The sequence below is a fragment of the Peromyscus maniculatus genome, chromosome 2, assembly GCF_049852395.1.
Source record: "Peromyscus maniculatus bairdii isolate BWxNUB_F1_BW_parent chromosome 2, HU_Pman_BW_mat_3.1, whole genome shotgun sequence".
NCBI lineage: Eukaryota > Metazoa > Chordata > Mammalia > Rodentia > Cricetidae > Peromyscus > Peromyscus maniculatus.
Window position 1 is genome coordinate 58,070,551 of NC_134853.1, and position 22,655 is coordinate 58,093,205.

Genomic DNA, 22,655 nt, shown 5'->3' on the forward strand with positions numbered 1-22,655 from the left:
AGTGGTTTTAAATAAGTGGTTACTCTCGTCCTGTAGCTTATAAAACTACTTCTGTTAGGGCTTAGTTTTGTGTGTGTGTGTGATGCAGGATTGTTTTTCACACGGTGAAGTTCTAAACCCCACTAAAGCTAGCAAGCCTGGAAGTGAACTACATAGCCCTGCTGTCTTATAATGCATCTTAACTGTAAATTGTATTATCTTACAAAACAGGTTTGTGAATCCTTAAGAGCTGGTAGTTTTCCTCAGTCTTCCCCTCTGGGCATCTGCCATAACCTGGCTGTTGTACAGAGACGTAGAAAATGTCTGTTCATGGAGTTGAGTAGATGAAGTAATGGTTAAATGAGAAATGAAGTGTAAGAGACAATAGATTTCACTTCTGGTCCTGGCTCTTCTGCTCGTTAAATTTCCTTTGCCAAATATTGTTCATTAATTTTGTGGTGCTAAGATTGAAGCCAGGGTCTCTGGCATGATTACACATCTCCTACAGCAGCACTCTTAATATTTATGACTGTTACTTCCATGTCAGTGTCATCTGTTGTCTAGTCCCTGCCTCTGTGAGTAATAATTATCGAGCAGATGAAATGTACAGAGGCACAGTGATAGTTAGGGAAATACCTCCTCAGAATTACCATGATTGCGGATTACCATGGCAACAACACATCATCAGTAGGTTAAAACCTGTCTCATGACGGTCTAAAGGATGTGTAGTTCTTGAAGTATAGTTTGTGAAAGAGATGTCGGCTGCTAGACCTATCTTTGTGGTGTGTGTGTGTAGTAAGTAAGTGGAAAGATGGTTTGTACTAGGCACAGTTGAGAAAAGTATGTTATGGGCTTCAGAATTCCTGTAAGGCATTTTATAGATCCAGAACTAGGAGAATCCTGAAAGAGGGGATAAACATGTTCACTCTAGTAGTACTCACTGATGGTAACCTATCTGATGGATAGATATCCTTGGCTTGAGAGGTGTATAGGATTTGGTTATACTCAGCTTGTGTCTCACTGTGCCTTTCTTTACTTAAGGACCTGTCCTGAATGGGCACAATATTGCTGACTATGCACTCAGTGCAGGCACCACAGCTATGAATGCCCAAAGGCTCTTAAGAGCTGCTAAACTGAGCAAACCTATTCTCCTGGAGGGCTCACCTGGTGTTGGCAAGACAAGTTTGGTGGCTGCATTAGCAAAGGCTTCAGGAAATACCCTGGTTCGAATCAACTTGTCAGAGCAGACGGTAAGCTTCGGCAACCTAAAATGCATATGGGATAAAGAGAAGTAGGATTGTCTGTCTACTTATAAGGATTTCTGATGAAAAATCATGACTCTTAGCACCAAAACTATGGCATGCGGGGATAAGTATCACAAAACTATCCAAACTAAGTCTTCAGCATTCTTCATAGCCAGCACCTGCAGTATTCTTCTCTTATTTAGATGTTTTAATTCCAGTTTTCTTTTGACAAAGAACTACTCATTTCTGTATGTAACCTACCATTTAATCTTTTTCCCTTTCTCACAAATCTTAGAAGTAAAGTAACTTTTTAAAAGTCTTATGAAAATGTGGGACAGAGGTGAAAAATTGATCAGGATCTGGGAGCAAGGCCCTGGCATTGTTAGTGCTTTTGCTAATGTTTGTGCTAAAGCTCCCTAATTAATCTTCAAGAAGAACTAATGATCTGAGCATCTGTTCAAGGAGATTGATACTTGGTGCATTTTGATCAGAAAATTCTTAGGGCATGCTTGGGCTCCTGGCAAGAGTGTCCACAATAGTTGGGACACTACATGAAAAAGAGAAAAGGTCAGGGTCAGGGAATGAATATTGTATGAGGTCCACCCAAGCATTTATCATTTGAGAGTTAATGGTTTTACGTTCCAGTGGATTTATTTTTCTTTCTTATGTGTTTGTTTTCTCTTTGGTAATGATGTGACCTCTTGTTACAGGACATAACTGATCTGTTTGGAGCAGATCTACCTGTGGAAGGTGGCAAAGGTGGAGAGTTTGCCTGGTGTGATGGCCCCTTGCTGGCAGCTTTGAAAGCAGGCCATTGGGTTGTGTTGGATGAGGTGAGCATCAGGACCAAGATGGGATCACAGATGGGTGAAAAGCAGTCAGAAGACGCAAAACCAGGTGTTTTAATGGAGGAGTTAGTTCATGGAAAGGACAGACCACACTAGTAAAAATATCCTTTAATTTCATTACTAGTCAGAAATGTCCCTTGGCAGAGTGCACATGCAGAAGGGTAATTCATTTTGTCTTCCTCAGTTCACTGGTATTCCTTTACTAAGATGTATTTCATATTGAATTTTCACCAGAGAAAAACTACATCTTTCTTTATTCTCATGTCTCTGGCAAGCTTGCCGTATTCACATTTATTTCAAAAGTGCTTTATAAATTGTGTCAACCACTTGAGGTTTTGATAATGCTCCAGGGTAGCTGGGAATATGTATATACACACACAATGACAAAAGTATAAAAATCAGTAAATGATCCAAGTTAGATATATATTTAGTGAATTACTCATCTGAATTGAAAGCCTATCATGAGACATGCTAAGTACTGAATCTTTTGGGGGTATTCAGTCTTAATTCAGAAAGTGGCTGGATAGGGATGGCAGTTTCACTGGATGCACACCTCTCCCCCGGTCCTAGATGACAAGGGGAGAGTTATATGAGAATCAGTCAGATGATTTGCTGTCTGCTGTTCAGGGCAGATACCAAGGAGAGACAGATACCCGTGGTTCTAGAGGGGAGCAGGTGGGAATATTTATTAGTCAGCAAAAGAGAAAGCTTAGATTTAAGCTAAAGGCCACACTCGCTGTATTCAAACTTGCATTCAGGGATTGCAGGACATTCTAGAGTTGGATACGCACTTACAGGAACTTTCTATTTGGGAATATTCAGAAGACTTCACTGTGCTTATAAGACATGATGAGGTTCTGGTAGAAATAACTCAAGATGATTGCATTGTAGTGATTTGCATTCTTCCATTTATTTAGTTTTTCAGTGTTACCTAAAGATCACTCATATCTCCTATCTGTGAGCTCTGACTCAGAATCTGAAGGCCTATATTTAGTTAGTTCTTTTCATTCTTTATGTCCCCAATCACAAAACTATTGTTGAACATTAACTCTAGTGTAGTTGGGTGTTTCTTGTCCCAACTCTTTGTTCCCAAATACCTAGCATCCGCTTCCCAAATAACCACACAGAAGCCTATATTAATTATAAATGCTCAGCTGATAGCTCAGGCTTGTTACTAGCTAACTCTTACACTTAAATTGACCCATAATTCGTATCTGTTTAGACACATGGCTTGGTACCTTTTCTCAGTATGACATTCTCATCTTGCTTATCTGCCCTTGCTGGTGACTTCTGACTCTCCTTCTTCCCAGAATTTTCCTAGTCTGGCTCTCACTCAATCTCTTCCTGTCCAGCTATCAGGCAATCAGCTTTTTATTAGCCAATGAGAGTAATACATAGTCATAGTGTACAAAAAGATTGTTCTGTAGCACTGTAGACCCACTTTGTGTTGTCATATCACAAAATTGAAACCCACTTGAAGATTTTGTTCAGTATTTGAGGGTGTTATTACAGAGACCAGTGTAAATTCATTATAATTGACATAATTAAATGTGTTTGGAAGATTTTAAAAGTTTTGTTATGTTTGGTTTTTTAAGTTTAGTCTGTATATTTCCATATCTTAACTTATATGTGGGTAGGATCAATGGTTTGCTGGTTAAGACACTTGTTTCTCTTTCAGAGAATGGCTGTTCAGTTTCCAGTACTCACATTAGTGGTTCATAACCATCTATAACTCCAGTTCAAAGGGATCCAAGAGCTTCTTCTGACTTCAGCAAACACCAGGAACACATGTGGTGCACATACATACGTGCTAGTACACCACTAATGCACATAAAATAAAATAGATAAATCTCAAAAAAATTTGAAGTCACATATAGGATTTATATTCATACATACTTGTAAAATTATTTATATATAATAAAGTTTACACCTACCCCAAATCTCTTACAATATATGAGAAATACAATCTGAGTTTCTCTGACTTCAATCAAGAAAACTTGACTACCCATAATTACCGCCTTGTCTTTTGTTCTAGTTATACACTGAAATAATGAAACAAATATTTGCACTTTCTCTTCCAAACAGCTTAATCTGGCCTCTCAGTCCGTACTAGAAGGACTCAATGCTTGCTTTGATCATCGAGGAGAAATCTATGTACCAGAGCTAGGCATGAGCTTTCAAGTTCAGCATGAAAAGACCAGGATTTTTGGTTGTCAAAATCCCTTTAGACAAGGAGGTGGGAGGAAGGGCTTGCCCAAGTCTTTCCTTAACAGATTCACTCAGGTAAGATTCCCTGCTGCCCTGGAAACCAGTTGATGTTCGCATGTCCACTAACTACATGACAGAGGACTTGCTAAATGGTCCTCCTCCCCTGTCTTTATCCTGTGTGTACTGCGACCTGGAGACTTTGGTGTGTTGTCATTTAGAAGACAGTGAGGTTACTGCCCTTATAAGGACTTCATAAATGTGCTCTGGCATAGAGGCTGGTCATAATGATTTCAAATGATGATCTTTTACAGGTTTTATAATGAAAGTAATGTTTTTCAGGATTAAAATTGAGAATAGAAAAGTGACATGAGCTGGGCATGGTGTCACATGCATTTAATCCAGCACTTAGAAAGCAGAGGCACGTGGGTCTCTGTGAGTTCAAGGCCAGCCAGGGCTATACAGTGAGACCCTGTCTCAAAAAAAAAAAAAAAAATCCACGAATAAAATCCAGTATCCTTCCTATCATTAGCAAAATCTAAAATGTTATATCTTTATTCATTTTTGCAAAGGGATGTGTTTATACACATGCTTATATTAGTTGGTATTTTTCACAGTTTGATTAATTTAGAATTTTGAAAGTGCCTCTAGATGTTAGCTCTAATATCCTGTTCATTAATAATTAAGCATTTTTTGAGTATCATTTAATGATGTTTATTGTACTGGAGAGGTGGCTCAGCAGTTAAGAGCACTGGTTGCTTTTAGAGAGGACCCTGGTTGATTCCCAACATGGCTGCTCACAACCATCTGTAACTCCAGTCCCAGGGGATCTGACACTCCCTTCTGACCTCAACTGGCACCAGGCACAAATGTAACTTTTAAAAAAGAATGTTCATTATGAAAATTGTCAAATACAAAAAGGTTGGGTGAATTTTAAAGCAATCATGTTCATACTAACAGTCTGAATCTGAAAGTATTTAAGAATACTTGTAGGAAGTTGTTGAAAACAAATGTAATCTAAAAGTGAATTGCACAGGTCTCTTTTCTCTAATTATCTTATTTGCTAGATAAAGCTTAAAAGCCAAGCCTGTTATCTGTATTTTGAAACTAGTTCTTCATTCTAAGAAATTTCTAAAACTCAATTATTGCTCTTTTATGTTAAGTAGAACTAGCATATTGTAGGGTTGTCGTTTTCTAGAGAAAAGCATTGATATTGTGTGATGTTTGGGTTTTATAGGTCTTTGTGGATCCCCTTACAGTAGTTGACATGGAGTTCATTGCCAGTACTTTGTTCCCAGCCATTGACAAAAATATTGTTAAGAAAATGGTAGCTTTCAATAACCATGTAAGTACCAACTTGTATTTCCCTTGCTCTTTTAACTTAGCATTTCCTCAGAACAAGACTACCAAATTCCCGGTCTACCGAAAGAAAACTACGGTATTCTGCACATTTGTAGTGGGATGTGTGCTACCCCTTGATGGCTGTGTCCTTTCTACATTGTGGGCATAGCGGTGATGTGTGCACGGTCTTCTTGGCCTTTGGAAGTTTAGGTTAGGAGGAGGCATTTGAATCAAAACTTAATTTCCACTTTAGATCCCTTATGTATATGTAACATAATGTTAGTACATAGTGCAGTGCTGATAGATACCATTTCCAATAAGCATGTCTTGTTTCTAGATTGATCATGAAGTGACTGTGGAGAAGAAATGGGGGCAAAAAGGCGGACCCTGGGAATTCAACCTCCGAGACCTCTTCCGCTGGTGTCAGCTGATGCTGGTTGACCAATCTCCCGGCTGCTATGATCCCAGTCAGCATGTGTTTCTAGTTTATGGAGAAAGGATGAGAACCAGGGAGGACAAGGAAAAAGTGAGTCTCCTGTGTCTTCATTTACCTTTCCTGCTAAAAACTGATTTCTTCTGAAGATAGAAGAGGCTCAGAAATTCAGACCTTGCTAGAACATATCCTAGCACAGTTCTGAATCTAGACAATTTGCTTCTGTGTCTATAATTCCCCATAGTCACGAACCTTAGACCAGAACTGTCAGGACTTGCCTGGTTTCTGTTTTCATCATGATTCAAATAGAAACAGGATGGTCTTCCATAAAGAGCTTGATCTCACCTGCTTTCTAGGTACAAACAAGAGAATTGCTGTAACCCAACAGAACAGAAGGATTTGCTGGGAGTTTTATTGTTAGGTTCATAATTAACTGTCAAATTATAACGTATTTTATCTAGAAAGCGTAAGTAGATATAAAGAGAAGATAATTTTTTTCCTTTTTTTTCTGTTTTGTTTTGTTTTTTGCCCAACAAGAGAAGTTAATTTGTATCTGAATGAGCTGTAAATACACCTTTGTAAAGAGAATGTGACAGTCATCTGTACCTCTGTCCTCTGACTGAGAGTTTACTATGTTGCCCAGGCTGGTCACAGTGTGTGGACTCATGTGATCTTCCTGCTTCAGTCTCCCCTGCGAAGACCACAGGCATGCTTCACCATACCCTGTTCTTGTGCATTTGGGTTTGTGCTAGAGTCTTACAATGACATCTCCAAACAGGGGTGGCAGGAAGTGCTGTCAGTCGTGGAGTCTTAGAGCAAGCAGAGGCAGTTGATAGGGTGGACCCAGTTTAGGTGCTCTGTGCTTTGCCCGCTGTTATCTTCTACTAAATCTCACCATCTCAAATGGAATTAATTGAGAAGAGAGAGATGGCTCAGGGCTAAGAGTGCTGGCTGTACGAACATGAAGACCAGAGTTCAGATTCCAGCACTCACCATAAGAAAGCCAGGCACAAATCCCCCCTCCCCGCCCCACCTTTAACCCCAGCACTGAATGGGGTGGAGATGGGGACTGCTCGCTGCAAGCTTAGCTACAAAACAGGCGCTCTGGGTTCATTTGGAATGTGATAGGGAAGACAGTGACACCCTCCCGGCCTCGGCAGGTCTACACACCTCCTTCCTCACCATTTCCAAGTTTCCCCAGTTTGTCTGTCTGTCTCTCTCTCAGGAAGTGAATTGATGTACATACCAGTCCATGTGTTAGAATCAGTAATTCTTTTGGACAAATGTGAATATGTGACAAATCACGTGGATTTCATGCCCCTCTTACTGAATTGCCCACGTTCACTTATTCATAGTGTTCAGAACTACTCAACTTATTTCCTACAAAATAGCTTTCAGTCACTGGATCAGGAAAAAATGTTCAGCTAATATATTTTTACTTTTTTTATTATTACATAATTCACATAGCATTAGCTAGTCATTTAATTTGTTGGTTTCACAATATAAGCATCTCTGAAAATATGAAGTGAGTGAAATGTAATTAAAAACTGCAATACTATAAGTGGAAGATTCCTCACCTGACCTTACATGGAAGGTCAGTCAAAACTTAGACATACTAGCTGCGTGGTAGTGGCAGCACACGCCTTTAGTCTCAATGCTCAGGAGGCAGAAGCAGACCGAGCTTAAGGTTAAAGCCTGGTCTGCATAGTGAGTTCTAAGACTACACAGAGAAACCCTGGAAGAGGCAAGCATAGCTATTGATTCAAGCTAGCCTGGTCTACATTGAGAGCTCCAGACCATTCAGGGCTACATGGTGAGACACTATCTCAAAAAAGAAACCATGGAACCTGGGGGGGGGGGGGGTTGGCACACGCCTTTAATCCCAGCACTTGGGAGGCAGAGGCAGGTGAATCTCTGTGAGTTCAAAGGCCATTCTCGTCTACAGAGTGAGTTCCAGGAGAGCCAGGATTGTTTCACAGAGAAACCCTGTCTCACACCCCCCTCCCCCAAAAGAAAGAAACCACGGGCAATACTAAAAACATCAAATTACCTTCATGCTAAATATTTAGGGTATTGTTGAAACTTGAATGTTTAGACTTGTCTCATATTAGCCAGATGTCTTCTGTATATGCAAATAAAGAACTGGACATTTGGACCATTTCTGGTCACGAGCACTTAAGCTGAACACTCAGCCTACAGTACATTGACTGGCACGAAATACTCACCAGTTTTCCAGTGGCTTGCTGAGGTCTGAGGAGAGTTTCCACACTCCTCCATTTCAGAATTGCTCTAATTGACCAAACTAGGGGGGTTGAATAAAAGATGATGAAAAGTAAAAATAGTGAACATTGAGGTATGAAAGACCCAGATAAATTGAATCTGGTTTTAAAAAATCAAAGAAAGCAGCTAGCGAGTTTATTCTGTTGACTCTGTCAGAACATTAGGGAAGGAGGTAAGCTTTAGTGTGAGCCAGAGACCTGTGACAGCAAGAGTTTGTCCTGCCACTTAGGACTTCACCTGCACTGCTCCCTGGTGATCATGAGCTCTCCTTATTTTCATTTTCTGACTTTCATATATGACTAAAGAATATTGATGCTTGTCAACTTGGAACAGTTTTGGGGGTGATTCTAATTCTTCTTCCTTTATGCTTGTTAGTATTTTCATTTCCTCTCTCACTGACTCCTTAGACTTTCAAAAGAAATCCGTTGATGAGTAGTTGATAGAAAGTGTCTAAAAGCAGGGTTGCGGGGAGTCTGTATTCTTGATTAGATGAATAGTTTATGAAGTGGAAATAATAAATTCTGCATTGCAGTGTTCTGGCTAGTACATTTTTCCTCATAATCTTTAGGTTAGTGCTGATGGTTTTTTTGTTAATGCTCCCCACCACCACCACACACACACACCACCCAGGGTTTTTCTGTGAAACAGCCCTGGCTGTCCTGGAACTCACTTTATAGCCCAGGCTAGCCTCAAACTCACAGAGATCCACCTGCTTTTGCCTCCTGCGTACTGAGATTAAAGGTGTGTGCCACCGCCGCCACCACCCAGCTGTGCTGATGTTCTTATGAAGTGAAAGCAAGTGTTTTATCTCAAGATTTGCTATACTGCCTGTGGCTTCATTTTATTTTATACTATAAATTTCACTGAAATCTCAAGTAGTTTGAGATCATGTAACTATTTAATTTTAATTTTATGTGTGTGAATGCTTTACCTGCATATATGTTTACATCACATGTATGACTGGTACCCACAGAGGCTAGTAGGAGAGGATGTTGGATTCCCTGGAACTGAAGGTACAGGCAATTGTGAGCTGCCATATGGATGCTGGGTATCAAACTGGGGTCTTCTTGAAGAGCAGCCAGTGTTCTTAACCACTGAGCCATCTCTCTGGCCCCATTACTCTGTTCTTGACCTCAAGTTACTTTTGCTGTTAGTGCACTTGATGCTTTTTGTTTTGGTTTTTAACTCTGGGTCTTGATGTGTCCGAGGCTGAACTAGCACTGACTATGTAGCCCAGGATTGCCACGAACTTGTGTTTTTCCTGCCTCAGTCTCCCCATGTTGGGATTATGGGATGTGCTACAATCGCAGCCTTATCTTGTGGTGTTTGTAAGAGAGCACTCAAAGGGAAAGGAAAGCCTTTGCTGCTGTTGTCCAAGTGCGGTGACTTGTCACCGTGCTTGTTCTCTGAGGATCCAGTTCAGCAGCAGGTAAGACTTTATAATGGTTTATATTCTCACTGCATTATCTTCCCTTAGGTCATCACGGTGTTTAAGGATGTGTTTGCTTCCAATTCCAAGCCATACATGGGGACTAGACTATTTCATATCACTCCCTATGACGTTCAGGTAAAGAAACTGGAATAACCCTTTGCCCTGTGACAGTTTTCCATGGCTTCTGTCTCACTACATATCACTGCCGTGTTTTCTTCAGATCGGCTACTCAGTCCTTTCTCGCAGCAGCTATGTTCCTCATCCGTCCCGCCGGCCCCTGTCACTCCTGCACCAGTCATTCCAGTCTCTGGAACCCATCATGAAGTGTGTGCAGATGAGCTGGATGGTCATCCTTGTGGGGCCAGCCTCTGTGGGCAAGACCAGCCTGGTTCAGCTTCTGGCACACCTTACTGGCCACACCTTAAAGATCATGGCTATGAATAGTGCAATGGATACTACTGAGCTTCTAGGCGGATTTGAGCAGGTATACCTGGTATACTTTTACATTGCCAGGCCTAACACAATACACTTGTGGCCTGTTGTGGGGATAACAGCATCCTTTCTTTTTGACCAGTGGCTTTTCATGTGATCTGGAAATTGCAGGTTGATATTATCCGACCTTGGAGGCTCCTGCTTGAGAAGGTAGAGCACACTGTCAGGGCACTGCTAAGGGACAGTCTTCTTAACAGTGCTGATGACACAGAAGTAGTGTTGCGAGCCTGGAGCCATTTCCTTCTGACATACAAACCCAAATGTCTTGGTGAAGATGGTAAAGGTGTCACCATGGAGATTGTCAACAAACTGGAAGCAGTATTGCTGCTTATGCAGCGACTCAATAATAAAATCAACTCATATTCCAAAGCAGGTATGTGCTTGTGATTATCATACGCTTAGCATTTCCCATCTTGTGTCTATTTATAGCAATATACTTGTGAATGTCGAATGTCATGTCATATATTTAATACGTGTAGTGATTACTGCTGAAGACTTGAATGTTAACTTTGGAAGAAAAATGCTGAAAGGAAGGATTTCAGATTGATGATACTGAAAAGGGAAATACAAAAACCGATTACCAAGCTCTGTTCTTCATTTTATGCTTACTCAGCTATAGGTCAATCCATAATATCCATCACTAACAAGTATTTTTTTGTTTACTTTTGTTTTTACTTACTAGTGCTTCTTCACAAAATGAGCATTTTCATTTTTCTCTCTGTCTAAGTCTGACTAGATGTTAGACACTGGTTTTAAGCTGTGAGGAACTGCATTATATTTTTTATTAAAGTCTGTTGGACTTTTTTCCGCAGGTAATAAATTGCCTATGAATCACTTTAATCTTTTTAAGATAGCCTTTACACTTTTCAGGGATGGGGAGGAAGAGCATTTCCTCTTGTGACATGACTCTGAAGCATCTGATTTCACTTGCTGAGTGCTCTGTGTATTTGCTGAGGTCGCTTCTTGGGCTGGTGGACACTAAAAAGAGACTCAGTTTTCTTTCAGCCCAGTCTTTATACAGGTGAATTTTATTTAGATGTGCAGGTTATTTAACCGAAGGCACAAGGTCCTCCTCTTCCAGGGACTTTGGATCCTTCTCTGAGAAGCCCCTCCTTTAAAGTCTGCTGCTGCTCTTTCTAGTTGCTCCACCTGGCCTCAGTTCACTGGCAGCTTTGGTTCCCCCAGGCCCCCTTTGTAGCTTTCTATAAAAGCAGTTACAGGACTTCATCTTGGTGGTACACCATGTTGTGCTACCTCTTATTCTTTCACATTTTCTCCCCAATTCTCAAGTTAAAAATGGGAACTTAAGTCTATTCTCATAGCTCAAAGCAAGAATCCAATATAACATAATTTCTAACAAAAATGACTATTTGAAAAATTCTAGACAAGAGCTGTTAGTGTTCGACTATAAAGTATTTATGAGCTATATCTATAGATAGATGGGTGGGTAGATATATAATCTCGCCATTCTAAAGGAAATCTAGTGGCATTAATTATACTTTTGTCAGCTTACAGCTCTTTAATAGAGAATTATAATGTAGTGGATGAGAGACCTTTCTTGAGACATTTTAAAAAATGAAACACACTACAGTTATTCACCAGAGTCAACCCTGAGTATGTAGTTATTAATTTGTAAAGTTATTGAAAGTTTTTGTCTGTCCTAAACATAATTTTATTATCTCTGTTTAAACAAGCGTTGGGATTTGTTTGGGGGTTATCCTGGGTAGGAGACTGAAGTGCCATGCTTTAACGTTGATTACTGTGGTGCTTACTCTTGTCTGCAATATTACAGACTTTGCCAAACTTGTCGAGGAGTTCCGGGGTTTCGGGGTGAAGCTTCTGCAGTCAGCCAGTGGCCGGAGCCATGGCAGCTTTGAGTGGGTTGACAGCATGTTAGTTCAGGCCCTGAAGTCTGGAGATTGGCTTTTGATGGACAATGTTAACTTCTGCAAGTAAGAACCCAATCATGCCCAGTTATGCCCAAACGTGAGTGGGTCTGCCTGAACTTGGTGTTTGTTGACTGTAAACACACACCGAGGCTCTCTGAATTGTTGACCTATTGGCTCTCTCACCTCGCAGTACATCTTCAGCTGTTCTTAGACTACCATGTGGTGCACAGTCTGGGCTGGTCGTTAGATGACTGAAGTAAAGGCTGAGAAACTTGGATTGCTTTTCCATACAGCACTAGGCCTTTTTACCTTAGAGATTACTTGTTAGGGTCATTTTAAGTACTGATTCTCTGAAATGCAGGATATGATATACACAAACGTTAGTAAGTATTACTAATAATCACAGTTCATATTACTTTTTATCCTAGATTGAGAAAAAGGGCAAGTAGGAAGTTGCTATAATAGAAGCTATTTCTAAGTGGTTTCAGTTGAAATCCAGTTATCTTCAAGTGATTTGATCATTTTAAGGGAGGAGGGAGAGAGCTATGTGGTGCTTTTTCCATGTTTTATTTATCCAGTAAATGTGTGTACTTTTATAAAGCTATGTGACTTCTGGAATAGGAATGAGAAAAGGAGTTGGCCCTTGGAAGAGATTACAGTGCTGTATGGAGTGGTCTCTGGAAGGGAGATGTGGGTCCAAAAGAAAGTGCAAGCTTGTGTAACAGTAGTGGAGTCATGGCACCATGCCAGCCTGAATATCATTTGAATTCTGTTTGTGCAGTCCATCAGTGCTGGATCGTCTGAATGCTTTGCTCGAGCCTGGTGGTGTCCTCACCATTAACGAAAGAGGAATGGTAGATGGAGCCACTTCCACAGTAACACCACACCCCAATTTCAGGTACTTCTATTTCTTTTTTTTTTTTTTTTTTTTTTTTTTTTTGGTTTTTCGAGACAGGGTTTCTCTGTGTAGCTTTGCGCCTTTCCTGGGACTCACTTGGTAGCCCAGGCTGGCCTCGAACTCACAGAGATCCGCCTGCCTCTGCCTCCCGAGTGCTGGGATTAAAGGCGTGCGCCACCACCGCCCGGCTCAGGTACTTCTATTTCTTATGTGTCTAATAAAGAATTGGGTGTCTTCAGTCACAAAGGCAGACATCTAATAGAACCTCTTTGTAAACTGCACCATGTTCTGAGAAGGCAACCTGATCATTCTGTTAAAATTTATATATTAAGGCCCTCCTGTTTACCAAGTACTTGCTAGGCTTTGAGGACAGCAGAATACAGAAAGAGGTGAGGTCCTTCTCTAGGGTTAGTAGTAAGGCGTAGAAGGTAAGAGGTTAGTCACAGCCCTTTGCTGACAGCCTAGGAAGAAGAGAGTGTGTCCCGTGTTACAGGGTCACATGGGTGGGTCTTGGGAGTTGAAAAGAAACAAGGATGGCATCTGTGGTTTGTCTAGAGTAACTGGGCAAATGAGAAGCTGCTTATTGAGAAGGGGAATACTAGCAGAAGAGCAAGTTTGGTATAGGACAGCCAGCCAGGAATCCATTCTTCTGTTCTCATGTAAGTTGAGATGTCAGAGAGCTACACGAGGGTATGGAGGGACATTGATGAAGGGAAATTGACTGTTACAGAACAGTTGTGCTAGCTAGATTTATGTCACTTGATACAAACTAGAGGTGGCAACCTTAACTGAAAAAAAATACTGCTACCAGATTGTCCTGTGGGTAAATTTGTAGTCCATTTTCTTGACTGACTGTTGTGGGAAGGCCCAGCTCACTGAGTGTTGCTACTCCTGGTCAGGTGGTCCTGGGTACTATAAGAAAACTGAGCAAGCCAATAAGCTGCAGTCCTCATGGCCTCTGCATCAACTTCTGCCTGTAGCTTCCTGCCCCGCTTCGGTTCTGCCCTGGCTTCTTTAGATGATGGATTGTTATGTGAAACTGTAAGCTGACATAAACTCTTAGGGTGCTTTATCACAGAAGTAGAAAACCTCACTAAGGCCAGACAGAGTTCATTGCTCCCTTTTCTGCTCTATGTGGATGAATCAGCATGGTCTGAGTTGGGGTGAGTGTCTGAAAGCAAGACTTTCTAAGTTCTCAGCATAGTTCCTTAAGAAAGCAGGTATATGAGAATGGAGAACGGGCTCAGTGGTTGCAGCTCTTATAGAGGTATGCCGAGTTTAGTTAACCAACACCCACACTGGGTATGTCATAACTATCAAAAAACTCCAGCTTCAGGGGATCTGACACCCTCTTTAGGACTGCAAGCACCCACACATAGGTGCACAAACAGACTCAAATGCATACATATAGATAAAAGTAAGTATTTAGAAACAAAAGTAGGTATAGAGAAATGGATGCAAGGGTGTTGGCATGTTAAAAAACAGGTGTGGGTAGTAGTATCCCACAGTGAGGTGGTAGTGTCTTCTTCAGTGGATTTCCTGTAGGTGAGCCACATATAGTTTGCCCTTAACAATTGGTGCTAGAGGCCAAAACCGTTAGTTGGGGGATTTGCTTTTTCTCTCTCCTTCTCAATTTCCTTTTTATTATTTCCCCTTTATTAGGCTTTTTCTCTCCATGGATCCTGTTCATGGAGAAATTTCCAGAGCTATGAGGAATCGTGGACTTGAAATCTATATTTCAGGAGAAGGGGATGAAAGCATCCCAGATAACCTGGATTTGAAAGTTCTGCTTCACAGCCTTGGGTTGGTGGGGGACAGTGTGTGTAACATCCTCTTGGCTCTGCACACAGAGGTCCAGAGCACTGTTAGAGGTGAGCTACTTGACTTCTAGGCCTTTACAGTTGCTGTCCTGTAGTAATTCATGTTGCTCCATTAGGTCTGTAGTCTAGGAGTTCTTACAGTTGATATACGTTGAAATAAAAGTGATCAAGAAAGCATGTTTAAAATGTCATATCCAAATACCTCAGGAAATGGAGTTCTGCTCATCTGGAGGAAGTGTGGTCATCAGTGTGGTAAGCTCCATAAGGAGTACAGAGATGGTCAATGGTTACAAGCACTTGCTTTTCCAAAAGACTGGCATTTCCTTCCCAGCACCCCTGTCAGTGGACTCAGTTCCAGCTGCAGGGAATCTGACGCCCTTCTTGGCTCCTTGGACACCCACACTTGATACACAGATTGATGCATATGCATGTAATGAAAATAATAATTGGGTACGTGCTCCTGTAACAGGGACCATTTGCTGAGTAATTCTGCTCTATGCTTTGAGATTCAAGAGCTTTGCCTTCATATCTCCTGGGTCACCATTGCCCTTATGAAGGGGAAATAAGGTAGAAATAACAGCTGGAACGGCTCTAATTTTTGTTGTTCTTTCCTTGTGATAAAAGGATGAGTAGTAATAAATGAAAACTATTTACTGAGTAATTGCTGTGTGCTGGGTACAGTTCAGTTTGTCTGTTCTTCCTGCATGTTCCCTGTCACAGATGAGGCTCGGGGGTTGATAATTTGTCAGAATTAGTTATACTGACAGTTGGGATTTATACTGCCTATTGTCCTTTGTATGGTCATACTCACTTGGCCATCCTTGGTGTGTGTGTCCTCTTGAGATTAAAGATACCTGTGTCAGATACATTGCTGGAGGCCAGGGAATAAGAGGGACGGCAGATGAGGGCGAGAGAGAGGAGTGTTATTACACATCTGTTGTGCCCTCGGGAGACCCTAGATACAAAGTAAATACATGGTTAGGAGTCAGTGTACAGAAGATTAAGAGCATATTTATCAGTTTCTATCAAAGGTTTTAGAAGACTATTGTTCACATATGGCAATGTTTTTTTTTTATAGGTTCTCCAACATCATCTGTTTCTACTCTCAGTCAGGCAGCCATACTCATTGTTCAGTACTTACAGCGAGGTCTGAATTTAGACAAAGCATTTTTTGAAGCATGCTGGGATGTGTATGTCTGCTCTCAGCACTCAGCAGCAAACCGGAAGGTACTGTGAATGTTTTATACCAGTGTCTAAGTTATAACGCCGAGGTAGAGGAGATCACCTTTGTGCATAGCAACTTTTAAGAGACTTGACTGCTATTTTGTTCCATTTAAAGATCTGGTGTCCAGGTTCTTTTCTGGAAATTCATTTAAATGTAAATATTTCTTTTCTGAAACATTGGCAAAACAATTTAGCTAATGTTGTCCATTAAGGAATGTGTCTAAGAATTGTTCATTGATGGCCAGATGAGCCTTGGAGTCTTGCACACATTGTCTGTTGGTGATTTTGATAGCATCACTTGTGTCAGTACTCTTGACTGTGTGTTTCACATTCTGTAGCTTGTGCAGGCTTTGCTGGAGAGTCATACCTCATCTCTGCAAGTTCGGGAAACCTGGGGACACTCCATTCTTGCCACAGGGCTGTGGCCCGATTCTGTGCCTTCAGCTCTCTTTGCAACAGAAGATTCTTGCCTCTCTGTTGTCCGAAGTGACGGGCAGATCCTGGCATACTGCCTCAACAGGCTGAGCCTGAAAACTAGCAGCTGGACAAGGTCAGCAGAGCCTTCACTGTGTTCTCTTGGGTAGATTTGGCTTTTGCGAACATTGGAGGGCCCAGCATTTGTGTCCACTTATTATCACATTTTTAATGTTTATTATTAATATTATTATTATTCCCATTTATTTAGAAGTCTTCCACAGAAGAAGTAGATACTTACTAGGTTGATGAGCCCAATGTTCTGGTTATGGCTGTAATATGCTCATAGAGAGCAACCAATCAGAATGTATATGCACATACTAGGGATGGAATCCAGGCAGGGCCTTTGTCATGCTGAGCATATTTCTGCCACTCAGCTACACCCCATCCCTAACTACATGTTTCAGTTGTCTTTGCCTCTTCATCTCTTTGATATGGTATTTACAAAATCATTATCTTAGGTGTTTTAAAATGCATGTGAAAGACTGTTCTAATTCTAACTTCTCTCATTCTGTGAGTTCCAGGAGTCAGCCTCTTACTTTGCAAGACTTAGAGAACATTATGCAGACTTGTAGCCCTGAGAACCTGACATTCAGTACAGTGAAAGTGGATACTTACTGGGTCGATGAACCAGAAGTTTTAGCCGTGGCTGTTCAATTGCTCATAGAAAGAGCAACCAATCAGGATTGGATGCTCAGAGTGAAATGGCTTTGTCATTTAGCCAAGAACATACCACAGGGGCTTGGTGAGTAGCAAAGCTTGAATTGTCCATGTTTACATATGCCTCCCTTGTCCCAGTGCCTTGGCATGCATGTTAGTCTGTGACTACACTGTTTCCCTCTGTATAGCTGGGAAACAGCAGAAAATTGTATTGTTTATAAAGCTGTTAAATCAGGGAGATGTCTGCCCCTTATGTGTCAGGAAAAATGCCTGTGTTTCAGAGTCTGTCCTTCTTTTCAGTTCAAAAGGAAAATATACTTACTGTATGTAGCATGTTACTTTTTGTTTGTTTGTTTGTTTTTAGAGACAGGGTTTCTTTGTGAAGCCTTTGCTGTTCTGGAACTCACTCTGTAGACCAGTCTGGGCCTCATTCACTGAGATCCACCTGCCTCTGCCTCCCGAGTGCTGGGATTAAAGGCATGTAATACCCCCACGCCCAGCTGCATCATGTTACTTTTTACCTTAAATGTTTTGTTTTGTTTTTCTGTACAAACATTTTCTCTGGGAACAGTGTTGTTTTTAATTATTGATTTCCCCTTAAGAGGCCCAAGATACTAATCCTATTTTTTGATTGTTTGAGACAGGGTCTCACTATGTAGCTCTGGCTAGCCTAGGACTCAAAAAGTTCTACCAGCCTCTGCCTCCCAAGTGCTGGAACTAAAAGCATTCGAGGCCCCAATCCTGTTTTCATTTTGGTGCTGCTAGACTTGCTTAATTTGTCATCCATTCAAAGCAGGAAAAAGTCAGTAACAGTTAGGACATAGAATTTCTTGGTGATGGGTCATTCACATGGCTTGTAAGCAGAGTGGAGCTCCAGAGTTGCTTTCACTGCCGGCACCAAGGAGACAGGAGGGTGTCTAGGGCTTGTTGGCTGGCAGTGTAACCTAGTTGGTAAACAAACTACAGATAAACAAGAGACCCATCTCAGGGTCCATGGTTCTGAGCACCCAAGACTGTCCTATAGCTTTCCTATGCACATGGACCTGCACACACATCCATTAAAAAATGTCAGCCTTAGTAACTGAATGTATATGAACCCTCTGCTTCCTGAGAACTTGCTGATAAGCCAGTGAAGACACGTCTCTTGTTTAGTGACATTGGTAATCTGAGTATTTGTAAAGGAATTTGTGAATTTTTTATTTACATTGTTTTATATGATTGCCACAGAGAAGAACACAAATGAACAGAACACCAAGTCTTAGTGTGTTGTAGGCACAATTCAGTCACTTGTGTATAGCCACTGTGTGACTGTGTCCCCACTGCAGAAGGTTCATTTGGGCGATGTGGCTTTGGGCCTTAACAATGCTCTTCTTCCACAGAGTCAGTGCAGATTCATCTGGAAGGCAGTGCCACTGCTCTTAGAAACTTTTACTCCAACTCCCTCTCAGCTGGAGTCAGGAATGTCTTGAAAATGTTACAGACAAACATGACGGGTATGTACCTGCTTTTAGTTTCTGTCTCTAAAAACTTGAGGGAAAGACCTTCAGAGCTTCCACAGTCACCACGGTTTTCAGAAGACTTCATCTATGCAGATGCAAAATCTCTTCCAAACTGTTGATTGTCCATTGTGAGAATAATGGTACACTAGAAGGAACCTGGGAGTGTGAAGGTGAAGTCAGCTTCGAGAGAGAGTGACTGGTAGAAAATGAGAAAAGTGAGATTTTTATTTCTCTGTGGTCTCTTCCACTTTGAAGGTTTAGTGTACTGTTACATTAACTAGAAGAGTTTTCAGCATAAAATATTTGACTTGAAGGGAAAGCTATACAGGATCATTTGCTTCAGATAGTACAAAGCCTTGATGATCAGAGTTAGCCTTCAGCATTTCCTCTTTGGGTAATTAATTATGTGTTCATTTGAAAGCTGGGATCACATGTCCACACTGACATGCCTGGCTAGTTGTGGTTCTGAGATGGAGTCTTAACCTGTTCTTCAGGTGGGTGCTTTAAGCCTAGGCACACGCAGTTCTTCTGCCTTAGCCTCTTCAGTACCTGTGCTAGGTAATTATTACCAGGCCTGGTCAGGGAAATGCTTTCATAAGCGAAGCAATCTTGAATTGTTTTGTTTTATTTTTGAAAGCAGAGAGTGTTACAGTCTGCGGTGGGAGGAGGTTTGGGGACTCTTGGTGTTTGATTTTGGAAAGGCAGTGGTAGAGAAGCTGCTGGATTGACACTGCAGTGCCGTAGACTGCAGTGGTGTTCTCTTCTCCCCATGAGCATCCATGTGGTCAACATGAAACAGTGAAAATAGTCAACTAAGGCTTGCTAAGCCAGGCAGGCATGTTAATTGCACAATTCTTTCCTTTTTCTTTAAACTAGATGACTTTGTGATTCCTCTGGATCCCCGGTGGAATATGCAGGCTTTGGACATCATTAGAAATTCTCTGGACTTTGATCCACAAGCAGACCAGTCTGAACAACTCTTTGCCCTTTTAGAATCAGTTGCAAACAAGTAGGTGACGCCTGCAGCTCGAGACACTTTCTCTCATGGCCTTACCCATTATATATCAAATACGGGTTATGTGGGCTTTAATTTTATGAAACACAGAGTAGGTGTTCAATGCCATTACATTCACTCAGCGTTAGTGGTGGGCAGTATTTTACAGCTAATCTCTAGTCTCAGGACAGTTGTTTCTTCTGCATAATTATGGGTCCCAGTAACTTCCTATTATCTCCTCATTCTCGCAGATGTTTGTCTGCTTCAGTTTTCCTCCTCCAGTACAGCAGACAGGAGTGACTCCTGCAACCTAAGTAGACACACATGTAAATTTATAAGGTTGAATACATTTTTCCTAATTATTTACTGCAATTTGTTTTATTTTGTTTTATCCCCAAATTAGCCATTAGTGTAATATTTTTAAAAATAAACGTATAATTGAAATATGTATTTCACGAAGGTATGCTAATAATAAACGTGATTTTGATGCATTTTCATCAAGTGAGCCCATGAGTATGATTATGTCACTGATGCAGTGACAGTGACTATTGCAGAGTTCGGGTTAATGTCAGATCGGGGTAGGACAGTAGAGTGGGATCCAGTGATCTTCTTACTCCCTTTTTAGTCCAGAGGTTGCAGAAACAGTTGAGGAATGGGCTAGATGAAGGGACTGATGCTCCAAGGTCTGGAGTATTTCTGGACTGTGGTTATGGGTCAGTGGTAAAATATTTACCTAGGATGCTCCCTGCCGTGAGTTTAGTCCCAGTACTACATGCCCCACCCCACCCCACCCCACCCCACCCCCAAAAAAACTTTGTTAATTCAAAGAAGTTCTGTTAACCAGTAAGCAACTATTTCATTCCAGGACAATTATCTATCTTCACCGGGAAAAGAGGATTTTCACTGAAGCAAATTTGGTGTCTGTTGGTAATAAAAAGTTAAGAAGTAGTGTTTTGAGGATGTCTTTTGAATTCCATAAAGGTAAAAACATTTTCCCTTTTGTGTTCTGGTTTTGCTGTTGCTGGAGTTAGGAGACATTCTCAGTAACTGCTGCTTTCAGATTTATTGTGATATGTTGACTTGATATGAACTATATCCTCTTAAGCAATGCTGATGATTGGCATTTAATGAACACTGGTTATCCCAGGTGCTCAGCTAAATGCTGTTAACATGTCCTCACAGTCACTCTCCAAAGCTCAGTAGGTTCTCGTAAACTAAGAACATGAGACACAGAAGTTGAAGATCACATACTTAGAGCAAGTTGAAGAACTAGCACTTCAAAAGCAGGTGTCTTGGCTCAGAATATCTTTTCAGAAGCATTGATTGTGTGGAAGTCAGCAATTCTCTCTTCCTTAGTTCTTGTAAACCAAAAAGACAGCTCTGGGATTTAGAAAAAAATCAAAACAATGTGAAAGTATAAATATTTTAAAAGGTCATTTTTGTCAACACAAACTAGAGTCATTTGAGGGGAAACCTAAATTAAGAAAATGCCCCCACAAGAAACTATCTAAATCTATGTGCACTGGTTTCAGTGTTTTGTGTTGGTTAATTTTTAAAAATTATATATACATGGAAGTATTTTGGTTGCATATATGTATGTGTCCCATATGCATCCCTGGTGCCCTTGGAGGTCAGAAGACAGCATCAGATCCTATGGAAATGGAGCTGTCATGTGGCTGCTGGAACCATATGTAGGTCCCCTGAAAAAGCAGCAGGTGCTCTTAACTGCTGAGCCATCTCTCTGGCCCAGTATTTTTGTGTTTAACTACAGATATAAAATATGTAATCTTACTGTGTAGCTTGCATTTTCCACTAGGACATTATTTATTTACATCTGTAGGTATTATGTGCCTTATCTGAAAATTTCATAATACATACAAAATATGCTTTTGATGGTGAGCTTTCTAATAGACTTTTGCACTAGAGATAACATTAAAATCTAGACTATAATTTATTTTGAAAATGTCTGAAGATTAATAGAATGTTTTTATTTTATTTGTGTCAACTCTAAGATCCAGAGAGCTATCACAACCTGCCCCATGAAATTGTGGCCAATCTTGCTGCTTTTTTTGAACTTTGTGATGCACTGATCCTGCTCTGGGTACAGTCTCCCCAAGCGATAGTTCCTGATACCCATGTCAATAAGGTGAGGCGATGCTTTTACCTTCAGTGTTTTTAAAGAGTACATTTTGACATGTATATTCTTGTAAAACCATTACAACAATCAAGATAGTAAGATACTTCTTTTCATCGCTAAAAGCTTCCTTGTGTCCTTTTGCATTTCTTTCCTCTCTTTACCCATACCTGTAATCATGTAGCCATTGAATGGAACTGTACAGTGTAAATCTGTGGTCTGGTTAGTTACTGTCCTATTACTATGACAGACACCATGACCAAAGCAACTTTTAAAAGACAGCATTTAGTTGGGGATTTGCTTGCAGTTTCAGAAGATTGGTCCATGACCATCATGATGGGGAGCATGGCATCAGGCAGCCAGCCATGGCACTGTAGCAGTAACTGAGAGCTTATACCTTATCCATAAGTAGGAAGCAGAAAGAGAATGAGGCTGAGCCTGGCTTGGGCTTTTGAAACCTCAAAGCTCACCCCAGTGACACACCTCCTAATCCTTCCCAAATAGTCCACCAACTGATACCAAACATTCGAGTATATGAGCCTGTGGGACCATTCTTATTTGAACCACCACAAGATATATCCATGTAGATTCATTTATCAGTAAATTGTTCATTTTTATTTATGTATTTTTTTAAAGCATTTCTTTTGATTTATTTATTATGTATACAGTATTCTACCTGCATGTATGCTTGTAGACCAGAAGAGGGCACCAGATCTCATTACAGATGGTTGTGAGCCACCATGTGGATGCTGGGAATTGAACTCAGGACCTCTGGAAGAGCAGCCAGTGCTCTTAACCACTGAGCTATC

General features: G+C 41.0%; 1 protein-coding gene across 1 annotated transcript in view; it reads left to right on the top strand.

Annotated features, from left to right (window-relative positions):
• The window catches only part of Mdn1 (midasin AAA ATPase 1), a 146,942-nt gene that overhangs the window by 68,744 nt on the left and 55,543 nt on the right, over positions 1–22,655 (top strand). Inside the window, exons 36-53 of the mRNA XM_042270948.2 lie at positions 1,021–1,229; positions 1,934–2,056; positions 4,157–4,354; positions 5,514–5,621; positions 5,955–6,143; positions 9,808–9,897; positions 9,983–10,246; positions 10,366–10,627; positions 12,047–12,206; positions 12,925–13,041; positions 14,704–14,912; positions 15,940–16,088; positions 16,424–16,635; positions 17,084–17,304; positions 18,599–18,712; positions 19,595–19,727; positions 20,578–20,693; positions 21,725–21,858. Coding sequence (XP_042126882.1) covers positions 1,021–1,229; positions 1,934–2,056; positions 4,157–4,354; positions 5,514–5,621; positions 5,955–6,143; positions 9,808–9,897; positions 9,983–10,246; positions 10,366–10,627; positions 12,047–12,206; positions 12,925–13,041; positions 14,704–14,912; positions 15,940–16,088; positions 16,424–16,635; positions 17,084–17,304; positions 18,599–18,712; positions 19,595–19,727; positions 20,578–20,693; positions 21,725–21,858 — 3,008 coding nt within the window. The remainder of the gene's footprint in view (positions 1–1,020; positions 1,230–1,933; positions 2,057–4,156; positions 4,355–5,513; positions 5,622–5,954; positions 6,144–9,807; positions 9,898–9,982; positions 10,247–10,365; positions 10,628–12,046; positions 12,207–12,924; positions 13,042–14,703; positions 14,913–15,939; positions 16,089–16,423; positions 16,636–17,083; positions 17,305–18,598; positions 18,713–19,594; positions 19,728–20,577; positions 20,694–21,724; positions 21,859–22,655) is intronic.